Genomic DNA, 15,486 nt, shown 5'->3' with positions numbered 1-15,486 from the left:
GTTATTTTACCAAAAAATATAATTGATTTTACCACCCAGTCTAAGATACCCCAAGAGCTGGGGTAAAAAAATTAATTTTTTTTTAAATTACATACGTAAAGACTATGAGAGGCAGGAGCCAGCAATTTATGGTGAGTGAAGCTAGAGTATAGACCTGTATTTTGCATGTTTCAATTCAAGTTTAATTTAGCTGGTAAAAAAATGGCATCATTTATAAAAAAAGTGGTCTAAGTTACCCCATTTTATGGTAGTTCATATTGCATCAACAGTAAAGGTCTATTCTCTGAATTATATCTACAATTTACAGAAAATTAATCATCCTGGTTTTTGTGGTCATTTTTTTTTGTGTTGCAGATGAGACTTTGTATTGCTGAGCATAATATTCTCAAAAAATTACATGATAGAACTTTAACTAACTTGATTCATTCAACCAAAAATTAAAAACCAACATGACTTCTAAACCTCAAAGCATCTTTTCCTATGGGAATTTAGTGCATGCAATAGCTGGTGGTTGTGGCTCAGCATTTGCAATGTCAGTATTTTTCCCTTTAGAAACTGTAAGAACAAGAGTACAACTGCGTAAAAAACTGTCAGCTGCAAACAGTGATCAACAGCAAACTCCTTGTCAGGTTAGTTTTTAGTCAATTTTTTTTTTCATTAGTTCAACTTTTTTTGGACATAACATGTGTTAATATGACGGTATAAATAGTACCACTTGTGATTAGTGTTAATGTATTTAAAATCTATTTATTTCATTCATTTCATCAAAATGTACTATTTATTCCTTTGCAAAACCAGATGTACAGGTATCAAATTCTACCAGTATTCTAGTCTTGTACATTAATCACTGCTTTAATCAAGAAATGTTTTCACTGGTTTGCCAGTAATATCATCCAACTTTTAACTGTCAAAACATGTAAATGAACCATTTGACATTCAAGTTGAATTAATTACATACCGTAAAATGGGGTAACTTAGACCGGCGGGGTAACTTAGACCACTTTTCGTTTTTTTAACAAAAACCCCCACAACTCAAAAACTATTTGACATAGAAAAATTTTGTCAATGAGCATAAAGGCCTAATACTGAGGCTACATAACACAATAGAAAGATTTTTGTATTTTGCATGTTTCAATTCAAGTTTAATTTAGCTAGTAAAAAAATGGCATCATTTATAAAAAAAAGTGGTCTAAGTTACCCCATTTTACGGTATATGGTATATATACATGTAGTGACCTTAAAACAATTTTCTTGTATCTCAACTCATCTTGAAACTTAATTCTTCTTATAATTTACTAGATTAATGGTAACCTATTCTTCATTTTGATTCCACAGGAGGATGAGAGTGTGCTTGGACTACTACAACGAATCCTTCATGAAGAAGGTCTATCTGGGCTTTATCGTGGACTGGTCCCTGTTATTCAGTCGCTGTATTGTAGTAATTTTGTCTACTTCTACTCATTTCATGGCCTGAAGAAGGCCTTGAATCCCAACCAGTCTGCAGTGAACGATCTCTTGTGTGGGATGGCTGCAGGTAAGCAGAATTTACATAGTACCTCTCTAGGCTGGTGCCAAGTTCCTTGTTGTAGCATTGAGAAGAGCAGACAAATTTTTTAGTTGCATAAGGTTTGCTTAGAGTGTATTCAACGTGGATGTTTGTCATGTCTTAATTTTTATATCATGTCTGCTTGGCTATAGTCTGGCTTGCAAGCATAATTCTGTTAGGAATTCCCATCTGAATTATTATTAATTTTTTTTCAGGTGTGTGAACTGAAGAATCACTTATTTATGCAATTATTTTTTTTTTATCTTCTGTTACATGACTTGATTGCTACCTAAATTAGTTGTGTGAGGTTTTGTTTTTTTGATAAATATAAAGGTATAATACAAATGCAGGCGTCATCAATGTCTTGACCACAACTCCTCTGTGGGTTGTGAACACAAGACTGCGACTCCAGGGCACGGACCTGCAGCTGGAGGAGCACAAACGCTGCAAGGGCATGATTGGTCAGTGCTATTATATACAGTATATATATACCTTAATGATACCTTAATTAATTATCAATTCAAGTTAGCATCTGTCTCTGTAGTTAGTGTGTTTCTTAGGGAAGATTGGCCAAGGTTTTAAAAATAATAATTCATAATTTCAGTTATTCTGGAAGAAATAATTAGGTCATTTGACTTGTATCTTTTGACTCATTTCATCTAGTGGCTCACAATCACATCTACAAGTGTGGAGTGTTCTTGTGAGTAGTAGGTACCTACCAGGTATAACTTTGGCTTACCTAATTCTTGTTACTGTTGTTCATTTACCTACTTTACAGTTAACTCATCAAGTGATTGTTAGGGAAAATGAAGGTATGAAATGCTCTCGTTGTGCCAGCTTGTAACTTCTTAACATTGACTGTGTTCATTCTGAAGTGTAAAAAACATTGTAATTTTATTTCAAATTTGGAGAAGCCAGAATTCTGTTTATGTTTTACAATGTACCACTAACTAAATGGTTTCAGGTAAATAATTGTTTTTTTTTTTCAGCAGGTTAACCTGACATTGTCTTGAATATATTGTCCCCAAGATTTGAGGCTCCCAACAGCCTGACTCCAGTTTATAATTTTTAGAATGAAGTATGGTAATGGAAGAAATTCTCATTCCTGCTGACATTTAGCTTGGAACTCCCATTCAACTCCTGCATGTACTTTATGTGTTACTTGAGCTTGAAAACTTGAACACTTACCTTTAGTAAAAATCACTTTTACCTTTTTATCATAATATTTTTCCCTCTTTATTTTTATTCCAACACTTTTAACCCATTATCAATGTCTTGTATTTGCACCATTACGTAGGTACTATTTAAATTTTATTTATATGCAACATCTCGAAATTATTAGTTGTAAATAGGGCCTGAACAACCCAGTGCCAGGCTTTTTTAAACACAAAAAATGTCACAAATATACAATAGGTAGTTATGAACTAAAAGCAAATTTGATTACATTAAAACGCTATCTGGTGTGATGGTTTGTGATTCAATTTTTCACACTGCAAAAATCCTGGAAAATGAACATTGTGGAAATGAACTGTATGAACTGTGAATGAGGGCAGCACTCCACAAAATAGAGTATTTGAATTTCGATGTCTCCATGAACTTAAAATAAATTGTTTTGTGCAGATGGTCTCCTGAAGGTTTACCAGCAAGAAGGCGCACTGGGGTTGTGGTCAGGCTGCACCTCATCCCTGATGCTGGTCAGCAATCCTGCCTTCCAGTTCATGGCCTACGAGGCCATCAAAAGGTCACTGCTATTTAGTTATATTGCCTCTTGATAATTATTGTAGTGAGGAAGGCATTGTTTGTTCTTGATGACACAAAACTGGAGGCTAAATGGGTGGGCTATTTTATTCCCTGCTGCTGTTGTTCTTGATGACACAAAACTGGAGGCTTAATGGGTGGGCTATTTTATTCCCTGCTGCTGTTGTTCTTGACTACATAAAACTGGAGGCCAAATGGGTGGGCTATTTTATTCCCTGATGCTGTTGTGCTTGCAGACGAATAACTGGAGCCAAGAGCGGTGCTGTTGATCAAATTGGCACGCTATCTTGTTCCCTGTTGCTGTTGATCTTGATGACAAAAAACTAAAGGCCTATGGGTGCATCATTTTATTCCCTGCCGCTGTGTTCCTGCAGACGAATAACTGGAGGCAAGAGCGGCGCTGTGCCACCGGCACTACAAGTGTTCCTGGCGGGCGCCGTCGCCAAGGCCTTCGCGACGATCATCACCTACCCCATACAGCTCGTGCAGGCGCGCCAGAGGGTGGGAGATCGTGTTAAGAAATTAATTTAAATAAAACAGTAATGTAAAGAATTCAGTTAGTATGTACCGTTTAATGCATCCATGCCTCTATTAATATGACATAATTTCCTACTACGGTAATTATCTAGCTCGTGCAGGCGCGCCAGAGGGTGGGAGATCGCGTTAATAAATTAATTTAAATAAAACAGTAATGTAAAGAATTCAGTTATGTAGGTACCTTTGAATCGATCATCACCTACCCCATACAGCTCGTGCAGGCGCGCCAGAGGGTGGGGGATCTTATTAAACTAATTTATAGAATTCAGTTATGAACCTTTGAATGCATACATGCATCTATTGATTCATCACTTAATTACCAACTACGGTAGTTAATTTTTATAATAGTCATATATTGATCATTTCTGCAAATTGTTTGAAAATAACTTTCATTGAAATGAAAAATTTCAGGAAATAATATTCATGATCTGCAGCCAAGGCTTTGTGAAAAAAATTCGCTGGTGCCGAGAATTTTGAAACAAGTTCAAAGTACTTAATGCATGTTCTAATTTCTAATCAATATTTTTTCACGTACCAGTCAGTAAAAGCTTGTAATTCCAGCAAGCCTCTATAACGAGGTCCAGCTATGTACTAGTCAGCCCCAGTTTGTAATTAAATTTTTTATTCTGTACAATAGTCCATCTCAGGCAAACTGCGTTTGTTTGCTCAAGCTTGTTTTTTATTGACTGTCATTAGGTCCGAGCTATTACAAGCTTGAATGAATGAGTAGGTATATTTTTCGAAACTGTTGCTCACTGATACCAGGGCGCATTTCTGATCGTTTACGTTATTGTAAATATAAAATGCTGCAAAATATCATGAAACTTGATAAATAACAATAGCAAGTAGCAACATTTTCCCGTCGTTGTATTCAACGGTCACTCTCTCTGTGGTCAGAGCAAATTATTATCATCATCAATGGCCCCAAACTGTCAATGGCTACATTATCTTTTAACGTAACGTTACTTATATTCTGTTTCTCAAGTATTTGTGTAAGTTTTTCGGTTTGTAATTTGTGTTGCGGTCAACTGGTGATGGTGTGTTGTGACCACAGCACAGCGAGGGCCGGCGCAGCACGCTGCAGTTGCTGCAGATGATTCTTGTCGAGTCCGGGCCTGCTGGGCTCTACAGGGGACTCAGGGCTAAGCTACTACAGACTGTGAGTTGAACCTTAGTTCATTCTATACCGTATTCATGTCATGAATTCTCGCCTTTTGTGAGTGAACTCCTCTCCTATAGACCGTATGGTGTATCTTAGTTCATCACATATTTATCTTATGAATTCACTCCTTTAATGTGAGTGAACTCCTCTCCTATAGACCGCATGTTGAACCTTAGTTCATCCTATATTTATCATATGAATTCACGCCTTTTGTGAGTGAACTCCTCTCCTATAGACCGCATGTTGAACCTTAGTTCATCCTATATTTATCATATGAATTCACGCCTTTTGTAAGTGAACTCCTCTCCTATAGACCGTATGTTGAATCATAGTTCATCATATATTCATCTTATGAATTCACTCCTCTATTGTGAGTGAACTCATCTCCTGTAGACCGTATGTTTCATCTTAGTTCAGCCTATATTCATGTCATGAATTCACTTGTGAGTGAACTCCTCTCCTATAGACCGTATGTTGTATCTTAGTTCATCATATATATTCATCGCTTGTTGTGGTACTACGTTTGTTATCAGTGAACTTGCTGATTCTAAAGTTGTTTGTTCGTTCATATTTTTGTCTGTTGAAACGTAAAATATATTAACCGTATGAAGTAAATTTAAAGTATTTGAAACCATATTCATTATTTTAATCAAATGTCAGTAGAAACCTAGTTTTCTCTTACCGCTTAATTACGTACCGCAGTGGGGCTACAATAGAAAAGCTTTGTTGAGAGCAATAATCGTTTCTCTATCATAAAATATATTGCTTGCTAACTATTTTGTATGAAAAGTTATCCGCCTATGAAATGAAGCTAAAAAGGAATGGGATTGACACGTTTATAAGAAAGATGCAACTTACAACTAATATACTGGCAAGAAGAATAAATTAGTTAGCGCTATCACTGTTGTTTGATGTGCAGGTGCTGACTGCTGCGTTGATGTTCCTGTGCTACGAGAAAATCGTGTCCGTGGTTTATGCCGTCATGCTGGGACGATCCAGACTGGCTGCTGTCAAGAAGTAGAGCTTTGCTGCTGTCAAGAAGTAGAGCTTTGCTGCTGTCAAGAAGTAGAGCTTTGCTGCTGTCAAGAAGTAGAGCTTTGCTGCTGTCAAGGAGTAGAGCTTTGCTGCTGTCAAGGAGTAGAGCTTTGCTGCTGTCAAGAAGTAGAGCTTCGTCTTCTGCAGCCATCGCTTGAGCTCTAGTTCAGAAATTATCCCGATGTATAGGTACCGAGTTTGAAGAAAGAAGTGCTCTATAACGAAAAAAATTCAGCAATAAGTTAAAATTCAGCATTGGTTGTCCTTACTAAATCGTGATTTACCACTCATTTCCGTTTTAATTATGAAGTGAAGTTATTTGAAATGATGTTTGGTTCAAATTTTTTTTATTATTTTTAATCTAGCACATTTTATGGTTTTATTGCTGAACTCTACTCACTTCATTAAACTGACAAGTTCGAGTGAAAGTCAGAACAAAGCTAATTTTTATTTCATGACGTGATTCATGGATTAAATGGATATTGCCGAAATATTTTTATGTGTTTGGTCATATTGACAGTTGGACATGCTGCCATGCGTTGTCAGCTCTCGTTCTGTAAGTAAAAAAGTCCTCTTTTCATTGTCTCAGGGAAATGGTGCGAACATTAGAGCAAAAGACACTAATGGTTATTATCCAAGAAATTACTTCGAGTTAGTCTTCAATCTGAATGAAACAATATTATAGGTGCCATAAAATTACTGCATTCCTTACATTTTTACTCGTATCAATTGGAACGTGCTAAGAAATGATAACTTTAATTGACAATTAGACTGTATACCCTTCGTGCAAATTTTAAACTGCATATTACTGATATTTACAAAATCGTTTCTTTAAGATTTAGACATTGATTTTTTTTCTGTAATAACTGCAGCACTGTCTTATTTGGGTCCATTGCTGTGCGATGCCTCTGATTATTTATGTGCCAAGCAAGACAATTGAAATAAATATTCGTGGCTCTAAAACCAACGTGTTGAAAATGCCCATTAGTCTTCGCTACGAAGCTTCATGATTAAATAAATTTTTAACATTTTTATTTTTCTTTCGTTCGTGTTTTGAATGTTTTTTCTGTGAGTACCTTATGTTACCTTCATTAAAAGGATTTAGTGGCATTAAAATTTTGTTGCTGCGTTTGCTGAAGGTGGATTTGTCTTGTAGATTAATAGACGATATTCATTAATATAATTGCAGCTTATCTACGTAACTGTTTCAATTATTGCTGATATGCTATTGAAATGGGTTTACCTTGTATTATATGTTATTTGGTGTCGTTATTTTGTCGGTTAACATATATTTTAATGTCTAGTTGAAATGAAGTCTATCTCTGGAGGAGCTCAAAGCCGCGACAGCATTCCATTAGGACCGCAATGCATGCGGCTAAATGAGTACAGCTTCAACCCCTAATTTTCGTTTGAAATTTTTCTAAAAGGGTGCGATGATTTAACTGTAACAGCAATATTTTTATTCTTATAGCTAATTAGCTTAATTTTCATCTAATTGATCCCAAGTTAATTATGCAGTGATGCTTTTGCTCGTTTGGAAACCTTTTATCACGAATACTGAATGATTTTAACTTGAAAAATTAATGGATGCCAGTTTCGTCTCTTCTTAACTGTGGTGTAATCTTATAGCCTTATAACATGTAGAGCTGGTCATCTCAGGCTGTGAACAAATTATGTTTACCGAGAGACTTCAGTTCATGCTTCATTTCTCTTCCTCAGTGGCCCAGTATAATTATTATTATAGCGGTTTTAATAATAAGAATTTGTAACGTGTTATGATACAGGGTAGATTATTATCATCCATTTTCAAGTGAAGTGAGTCAACGTCATGGTCAAGGGCTGCTCACTCGCACCTGAGAATTCTTCCTTTCATTTGGTTTCTCTTCTTCAGGTCGAATAATAATAATAATAATAGCGGTTTCAGCGTTATTAGGCCGTAGGCCTGTCGCCGATTCTTAACATCGCAGAACATTCACAGCATTTTGCGGGCTTGAACTCGCAACTCACTGCTACAATTCTGCTTTGCTTAACCGCCAGGCCTCCTTGCCGATTCTGACCAGAAACTGGCGCACAGAGCTGGGATCGAACCCGCGCCTCTCTGCTCCAATCCTGGTACTCTGAACTGTAACCACTGGGCCACCCTGCCTATTGGCATCAACGGGCATGAACTGCCAAGGATTACGTTATATTTTCAAAATTTGAGGTGTTATTCATAGCCTGTTCATTAAGCATTATATTATGTTATGTGGAAATTTTTGGGGCGGTTAGTTTTAAGCGGGAATTATTAGTACCTATATTTCTGTTGTCAGTTACTGGGTATGATTTACTCAGCCATATTAGCTATCGTGGGGGTGGTTTCTAGGATTGTGATTTTTACTTTCTTCTTAACATGATGTTTATTATCTGTTCAAATGCTTGTTATTCAATGTTATTTTTATACTCCTATATAGGAACTTGCTGTTTAATGGAATGTGGAATTAAAATTCTTGTCTTTTTCTTACCCAATGATTCGATTGCTAATAAATTTCGGAAATATCGATGAATTCTGATGCTCTTCTTGAAGACCGGGAAAATTTCTGAAATTCTTAACTCTAGGAATATTCACTATCTTGGAATTAATAATTCACTCAAGCCCAGTTTTTCTTCATGATTGGAAAGACAATGCGTTAGATCGTTTCCCATACATGCGAGAGAAACGCTTCTTGTAGCGTCCCGGCCTTGAACTATAGTAGCAGATGGAAAGCTGCTGAATATTAATCGGAGATGCTGATAGCCAAACATATTAGATAGAATGTTACTAGGCATTATCTTTTTTTATTTTCGAAATCTGTAATTCACATAATAGAATTCATTATTCCGAATTCCACAGTGTTAGTTCACACCTTGAAAGAAGGCAAGAATTGTCGTATGAGCTATTAGTTCGCTTTTATATGACTCAACATTCGAATCATCCAGAGAACATTGACGATTGTTGCTAGTTTATTCATGTAGATGTACTAAGATACCTTCTTGTAATTTACTCAATCCAATATTCAAATGAATCATTTGTATTAAACCTCTTAAAAGTGCGCTGAATGCCACTGCGAAAGGATTCAATTTTCTGTCAGCTCATGTCGCAGTCGCAGCGTTTCCTGTGCAATTGCAAAAAAATCAATTTAAAAGAGCTGAACTCGTGGATTCTCTTATATGTTTAATACGATTAAGTCGAGATAGTTTCGATTTGGGATCCTTTGCTACGAAGACGTTCTATCAGGCGAGAGCCAATCATTTGGGAGGAAGATAGAGGCTTCCCAACCGGGTCAATAATTGCTGGCGTATAATTCCTTCTTAGGTCAATACCTCGGGGAGACCTGAGCGTTTCCTCGTCCATTAGGGCGTTGGCGTCTCATCGAGAATGCAGACTGGGACGTCAGTCAGACAATTATTTCTTCGGTAAAACGTGTGTTGTATCGAATATTGAAGTGTCGTTTGAGAAGATTGTGATTCTCGTGACATTCAAAATCCAGAAGTTTGATACAATTTATTTTCATTCCTAATGCCATCATCGTCGTCACCGCTCAACCGGAGTAGGTGTAGATTGTTTAACACTCGAATTTTTGTTACGTATTAGATTAGCTTCTACTGTTAAATGATATTACATATCTCAATCACATTATCTCAAGCCTGATAATAATGAATAGATTGAAGGACTTCGTCTTCAGTTAGGTTTGCCCTTCTAAGCTACGTGGACTTCATTAGGACTACGATTTCTAACGAGGCCACTAGAATTTGGAATTCCAAATAGAAAAATTAGTACAAGGTCTTCAATTAGTTAAATTTCTTTCCAGGTTTGCTACGAGTACTTGGACTTCATTAGTACTGCATTGGCCCTGCATGTTGTACCTCATGTAGTCCAGGACATCAGGCGGAAGTTGCAGCGAAGTTGCTGGACTAAGTTTCGTGGCATGGAGACTGTAAGGAGATGAAGCAGCCTCTACACACACACACACACACAGAGTCAGAGACAGAGGTAGGCAGTGGCGCGCTACATGTAGCGGCGCTACATTCAAGGCAATGTAGCGGTAGCGGTAGCGCCCGCTACATATTTAAGTAGCGATAAGAGGTTTTGCCGCTACAGCGCTACAGCTACATTTATAGATAAAGCCTTTAGATTTTACTTAATAGTATTATATATTATTTAAAAACCAGCATAATACATACATAATATAAATTACAGAATAAAACCGTACGAAAGATTTCGGTGTAATGTTGCCAACCTCAGCCTGTTACTAGTGTCAACATGTTAGTTGTTACTTGTTATGTTGTTACCAGTTACCACTTACATGTATTTTTTCATGTTTCAGTTTGCTTACAGTTATTTTTACACAGTTATTTTTATGGTTTACCTTCCCTACATGGATGTCTTCTTTAATCTACCAATCTCAAAAATAATCCACATATATATACAAATAAAAGACTGATTTTTTTATATGTATATGTGGATAATTTTTGAGATTGGTAGATTAAAGTAGACATCCAAGTAGGGAAGGTAAAACATAAAAATAACAGTAACTTTTATTTACTGTATCTAACCCCGACTAGTTCGGTAAGGTTAATTGCAATAAAGTTGCATTGATATGTTTTGAAAATGTTTTATTCTCATTAAATGTTTATGAGTAAATCCCAATAGCAGAACAATAAATATTTAGAGATTTCCAATAATTTTGACCATTGTAGCGGCTAATGTAGCGGCCCTACATTTTACTGTAGCGGTAGCGGTAGCGCTCGCTTACAATCTAGTGGGTGTAGCGGTAGCGTCCGCTACATTTGGAGCATGTAGCGGTAGCGGTAGCGGCCGCTACATTTCAAAGTAGTGCTGCCCAGCTCTGGTCAGAGCTTCCTATTGAACATGTACCGCTTCCTATTGAAATGGACACCGGAACTTTCTGAAATATTTGACTCTAACTTGTCCATATGGTCACACAAAACAGCCAAGTGAACCGGCCGTCAAGGTAGCTAAACGCTACAGTTCATCGCGATAGAACATTAGAATTATAGTAGGTTTAAAGTCATAGCATTTTTTTCTTGTGAATAAAATTTGTAAAATTTTGGTCTGTGTTAAGCAACCAGAGGCTAGGTCTAGCTCTTTTTTTCGCACCGGCTTAACATGTGCATTTGCACGAGTTGCGACCGCGGTTACATATTTTAATCCCCAAAAATACTTTTAAGAAACGTCGCAGAGACTCATCTTTCTTTCGCAACCCTTGGCTCAACTACCCGAATTGTCTTTTTAGAACCTGAGACTTAGCATAGGTTGACATACCAGATTCCATTAGCGTCAGAGATGATGTCCCGGGACAACTTTTGCGCTTGGAACAAGTCACCTCAACATGCACCACGATTTCATGCCGTAATAATGTGGTGTCTATTTCACCAGACAGCCTTACTGAAGCTTAAATACAGATGTATTTTTTTAGTTCGTACCAAATGAATAATTGATATGAGAAAGGAATATTTCGGATTAATTCAATTTATTTAATTACATGCATCATCTTATCGAGTTACCTGCGTGCCGGCAGATGACATAAAACAATGTAACACCGCATTATTTTTCACATTCACTGCGCTTTTTAGCGCATTTTCTCATTTATGAAAAAAATTCACTATTGTGCTCATCATGTCCGTCTGTCTGTCCGTCCGTCTGTCCGTCCGTCCGTCCGTCTGTATGTCCGTCCGTGACTTCACGTTTTCGTCGACGAGAAAATGCGCTCTCTGTCACTCACTGCAGTGAGTACTGAGTTATATTTTTTTTCACTTTCACCGCGCAATTTCAACAGCCGAGTCGTGTGTTTGCTGTTGAAATAACGTAAAATCGACCCATGAATTTCTTCAGGATTGCTCCACGTGAACATCTCTGCTGGAAATTGCACTGGACGCGGCCAGGACGGCCGTTTGCAGCGTCGCCAGGAGCTGGTCCAGCTGACTGCCCTGCTGACGCAGCGCCTCCAGCTTAGCCTCCAGCTCCAGCTGGTGGAGATGCAGCTGCTCCAGCCCAGCACTCATCTGGTCCAGTTCCACCTGCCAAAATTTATAGAAATAAAATGAAGAAAGACTAACATAAGAACTAAAAAAAAAAATTTAATGACCTGCCAAAATTTATAGAAAAAAAAATGAAAAAAGACTAACTTAAGTAACAATAAAAAAAAATTTAATGACTTAACTATGCTCAGGAACGAGCAGGCTAGCTTAATAAACTTAGTTATAGCAGAAATGGAAAAAATTGAGCGCAGAGAGTGGAAAATATCAATGATAGATACAAATAAATGTTGATATCAAAAATTACTGGAATTACATATCAATAACGTGGTATTTAAGCGATGAAAAGGGGCTTATTAAAAAATAAATACTAACGCGATATAAATCAATTAAAATGAGCTGGCAAGAACCAATATCACATCAATTAAATTATGGCATTTACGATCGCTCGTCAGATAAGCAGCATCGGCCTCTACGCATGCAATATTCGCAAAGTCTATCTTGAGTGTTTTTCCATAAAATTGATAAATCAGCAGAATTAGTAACAATATTGGAAATAAAAATGAAATTTAGTGCGAAGTTTTGTGTCATGGTTCTTCACCGTTGTAATGTACTTTTAAAAATAAATCAAAATGCACTTCGTCTGCGAAAGCAAATTTTTGAATAGTATGGTAAACGATTTTTATGCTTCCAACTTTTCGACAGAATTTTTATTTTTATTTAAATTTATATTGGCTCGAACGTGGCGTAAACTAAGAAAACTATTAGAAAGTTAACAGAATAATAAAACAAAGTATCGCAAATTTTAGTAAATCTTGAATTGCCTGAACTTGAACTGATGTCGACTCTTTTCCTAGATTATCATTAAAAAAAACGAGAGATATATATGAAATATATTGACCGAATCGCGCACCAAATGAGGTATTCAAACAAGTAATTTTCTTCTTAGAAATTTTAAAGATTTACTGCATTTCTAATAAAAAATTGCAATAATGATAGTTTGTTTCAATAGGTTAACGCACTAAAATAAGCCTCACATACGATACATTTTCTTTACTTAAGCTTTAGAAAATCTGAAGAAATTTTCTTTCAGCGCATTTGAACCTTATCCTTTCGTTAGGAAGTTTTTTTTTTTGCATTGAGTCTCACTACCGTCAACACCGCGCGAGTACTTTGATCGTATTCGTTTTTGATCTCTCGTTTTGAAGTAAAAATTGCGGTTTCAAAGAATTTCCATTGCTACAGTATAGCGTTCATTATAAAAACTTGCTTAAAAGGAATTTGTCATTTATTGACAAAATAGCGGGTATCCGGACTACGACTAGGGAGGTGAGTATAAACGCCTTCAAGAACAGACTAGACGAAGCTATGCAGGAGCATATGTTCAGTCTTAAAATGCCTAGCAAATTACGGACCAGGCAATAAGTCCAGACGAAGCAATGCAGGAGCATATGTTCAGTCTTAAAATGCCTAGCAAATTACGGACCAGGCAATAAGTCCAGCAGCTATCTCAATCAATCGTCAGCTATGGAAAGATCGGGTTCCAATGGCTGGATCCCTTGTGAATCAAGTCACGAAAAATTCAAGAATCGGCAACAGGCCATGGGCCTATTTCTTCAGTGTCGACACTTCTATTCTATTCTAAGTAGGAATGCGGACTGCATCATCCCACGAACTATAAGTATTTCATGTATATGGGCTGTTGACGCTATAAGCTCCCGGTCTCATCTAAAAGCCTTTCTCTTCGGAGCATATCGCTAACCATTTATCATGTTTAAAACTGATTGTCGATTACTTTAATAAAAATTCATTGGGCGAGCGTTATCCATACTTCTACCGATTTTATTCTGAGATGAAGTGGAGAAAAACGACAGAAAACATTCCCATTGCCCGAATTTCTCAGGAAACAATCAAATTTATTTATTTTAAACGTATTGTTTTCGAACAGAAGCTTACAGGAAAATCCTCAATGCTCCACATCCCAACGGAAAACTGCAGTCGAGCCTCCAGCTAAAAGTTTGTGTGATTTTACCTCGACTGAATATTTGAGCAATACGATTGAAAAGTTTCAGGAAATGCTGCTATCTCTTCGCGAGAAAATAGCTGTTTTTCCTCACAATTCTTTACTCTAGGCTTTTCCCGCAATGTATTGAAAATAAATCGAGAGCTTAGATCTGACCGACTCAGTCGATGCGGTCGTTCGTGTCAAGCAGTTCTTCCATTGTCATTATAATGTCGACTTTGTCAAGTCATCCGCTCTGATGCTGAAAAAAAGACACGAATATCATGGAATATTTATAAGGACCTCGTGATGGCGTGGAGCAAACGTCAATCAGGTTCTAGCAGCGACTGAACGATAAATTGCCTGCGTCATTATACAGACTGCAGCACATCAGATGTCTTTATATCAGCAGCAGCACATCAGCTGCAGCACATCAGCTGCAGCACATCAGCTGCAGCACATCAGCTGCAGCACATCAGCTGCAGCACATCAGCTGCCACACGCCAGTTGTGTCTGTCACGTCAGCTGCCATAGAGCTACATAGCCCTACTACAAACAGAAGGAAGACAATAAGGTCTTTTCACTGACCAAAACAAAGCAAATCGATATCAACGAAGATAGGAAATAACAGTGAGCGAGATGCATGCAAAACGCTAACTTTGTTTTAATAAGAATAAGTGACACATTTTATTCCTGAATTTTTGAAAATGACTATATAAAGAATTAGCATTACCTGTAGTTCATACGTTGGACACATTGATGGGGAGTTTAGAGTATATTCATCTTGTGGCTCCCGATGTAACCAACGCATCTGCTTGTGAGTCTGCAACGCTGAGTTGACGCTGCTGTGGTCCATGACGGCCATATTCGAATTGTTTTAATTTACATCACAAACTTTATTACATCACAAATGTTATTACATTATAAATGTTACTATAATACAAACAATATTAAAAGTGAAATCGAGAAAAGTGTGTTAGTTTGCAAAAGTTACATTAATTGACATCGATGAACTGAAAAGATGTAGAAAAGGCGATTTACTTGGTCGGTTTGAATAATCATTTAACAAAAATTGAAAGTAGGCTGAAAGTTAGGAAAAAATCTAATTTTAATAAACTCCTTCTTTTCATAAACTATTCAAATTTATGTTCACGTTAATATTCAAGTATAACACTTCCATTTTGCAAAGTGTTATATGCAGCTTATTCATTTTACATATTTATTTGTTTCCTGTTCTTAGTTCATTTGAAATGAACACAATTTCTGCTCGCTTACTCATTTCCTCACTACTATAACTACTATATTTCCATTAGTTTTAGGTGAGATTTTCCCAATTATAGTTTTTTTAGAGCGTGGTCTTTGCCAAGTTCGCGCTCTGAAACCATTATAAAGAGCGATCGCTGCGAGGCAGCAGCACGGCTTTCTGCAACG

At 37.0% G+C, this 15,486-nt stretch overlaps 2 protein-coding genes across 2 annotated transcripts; one reads left to right on the top strand and one right to left on the bottom strand.

Annotated features, from left to right (window-relative positions):
* Nucleotides 1–354: 354 nt before the first annotated feature.
* LOC108675252 (peroxisomal membrane protein PMP34) lies at nt 355–7,956 on the top strand. Its single transcript, XM_018163245.2, has 7 exons — nt 355–629; nt 1,336–1,534; nt 1,897–2,007; nt 3,167–3,287; nt 3,679–3,805; nt 4,896–5,000; nt 5,923–7,956. Exons 1-7 carry the CDS (start codon nt 450–452, stop codon nt 6,022–6,024), a joined length of 945 nt encoding a protein of 314 aa, XP_018018734.1. The 5' UTR covers nt 355–449; the 3' UTR covers nt 6,025–7,956.
* A 3,864-nt stretch (nt 7,957–11,820) lies between these two features.
* On the bottom strand, nt 11,821–14,920 carry LOC125179367. The gene is made up of 2 exons (XM_047885113.1): nt 14,789–14,920; nt 11,821–12,095 (listed from the first exon to the last, which is right to left on the bottom strand). The coding sequence occupies exons 1-2, from the start codon at nt 14,918–14,920 to the stop codon at nt 11,907–11,909; spliced, it is 321 nt and encodes a 106-aa protein (XP_047741069.1). The 3' UTR covers nt 11,821–11,906.
* Nucleotides 14,921–15,486: the final 566 nt, after the last annotated feature.

Source organism: Hyalella azteca, unplaced genomic scaffold (genome assembly GCF_000764305.2).
Source record: "Hyalella azteca isolate HAZT.00-mixed unplaced genomic scaffold, Hazt_2.0.2 contig2100, whole genome shotgun sequence".
Taxonomy (NCBI): Eukaryota; Metazoa; Arthropoda; class Malacostraca; order Amphipoda; family Hyalellidae; genus Hyalella; species Hyalella azteca.
The sequence above is the reverse complement of the archived record's forward strand: the minus strand, read 5'-3'. Positions and strand labels throughout refer to the sequence as shown.

What these genes read in the sequence shown, in the direction of transcription:
- LOC125179367 (XM_047885113.1), bottom strand. Translation starts at nt 14,920, where the DNA reads ATGGCCGTCATGGACCACAGCAGCGTCAACTCAGCGTTGCAGACTCAC. An exon ending in GTCCAACGTATGAACTACAG is followed by an intron (nt 12,096 to 14,788) that starts GTAATGCTAATT and finishes AAATTTTGGCAG; the next exon opens with GTGGAACTGGACCAGATGAG.
- LOC108675252 (XM_018163245.2), top strand. Translation starts at nt 450, where the DNA reads ATGACTTCTAAACCTCAAAGCATCTTTTCCTATGGGAATTTAGTGCAT. An exon ending in TCGTGCAGGCGCGCCAGAGG is followed by an intron (nt 3,806 to 4,895) that starts GTGGGAGATCGT and finishes TTGTGACCACAG; the next exon opens with CACAGCGAGGGCCGGCGCAG. An exon ending in GGGCTAAGCTACTACAGACT is followed by an intron (nt 5,001 to 5,922) that starts GTGAGTTGAACC and finishes TTTGATGTGCAG; the next exon opens with GTGCTGACTGCTGCGTTGAT.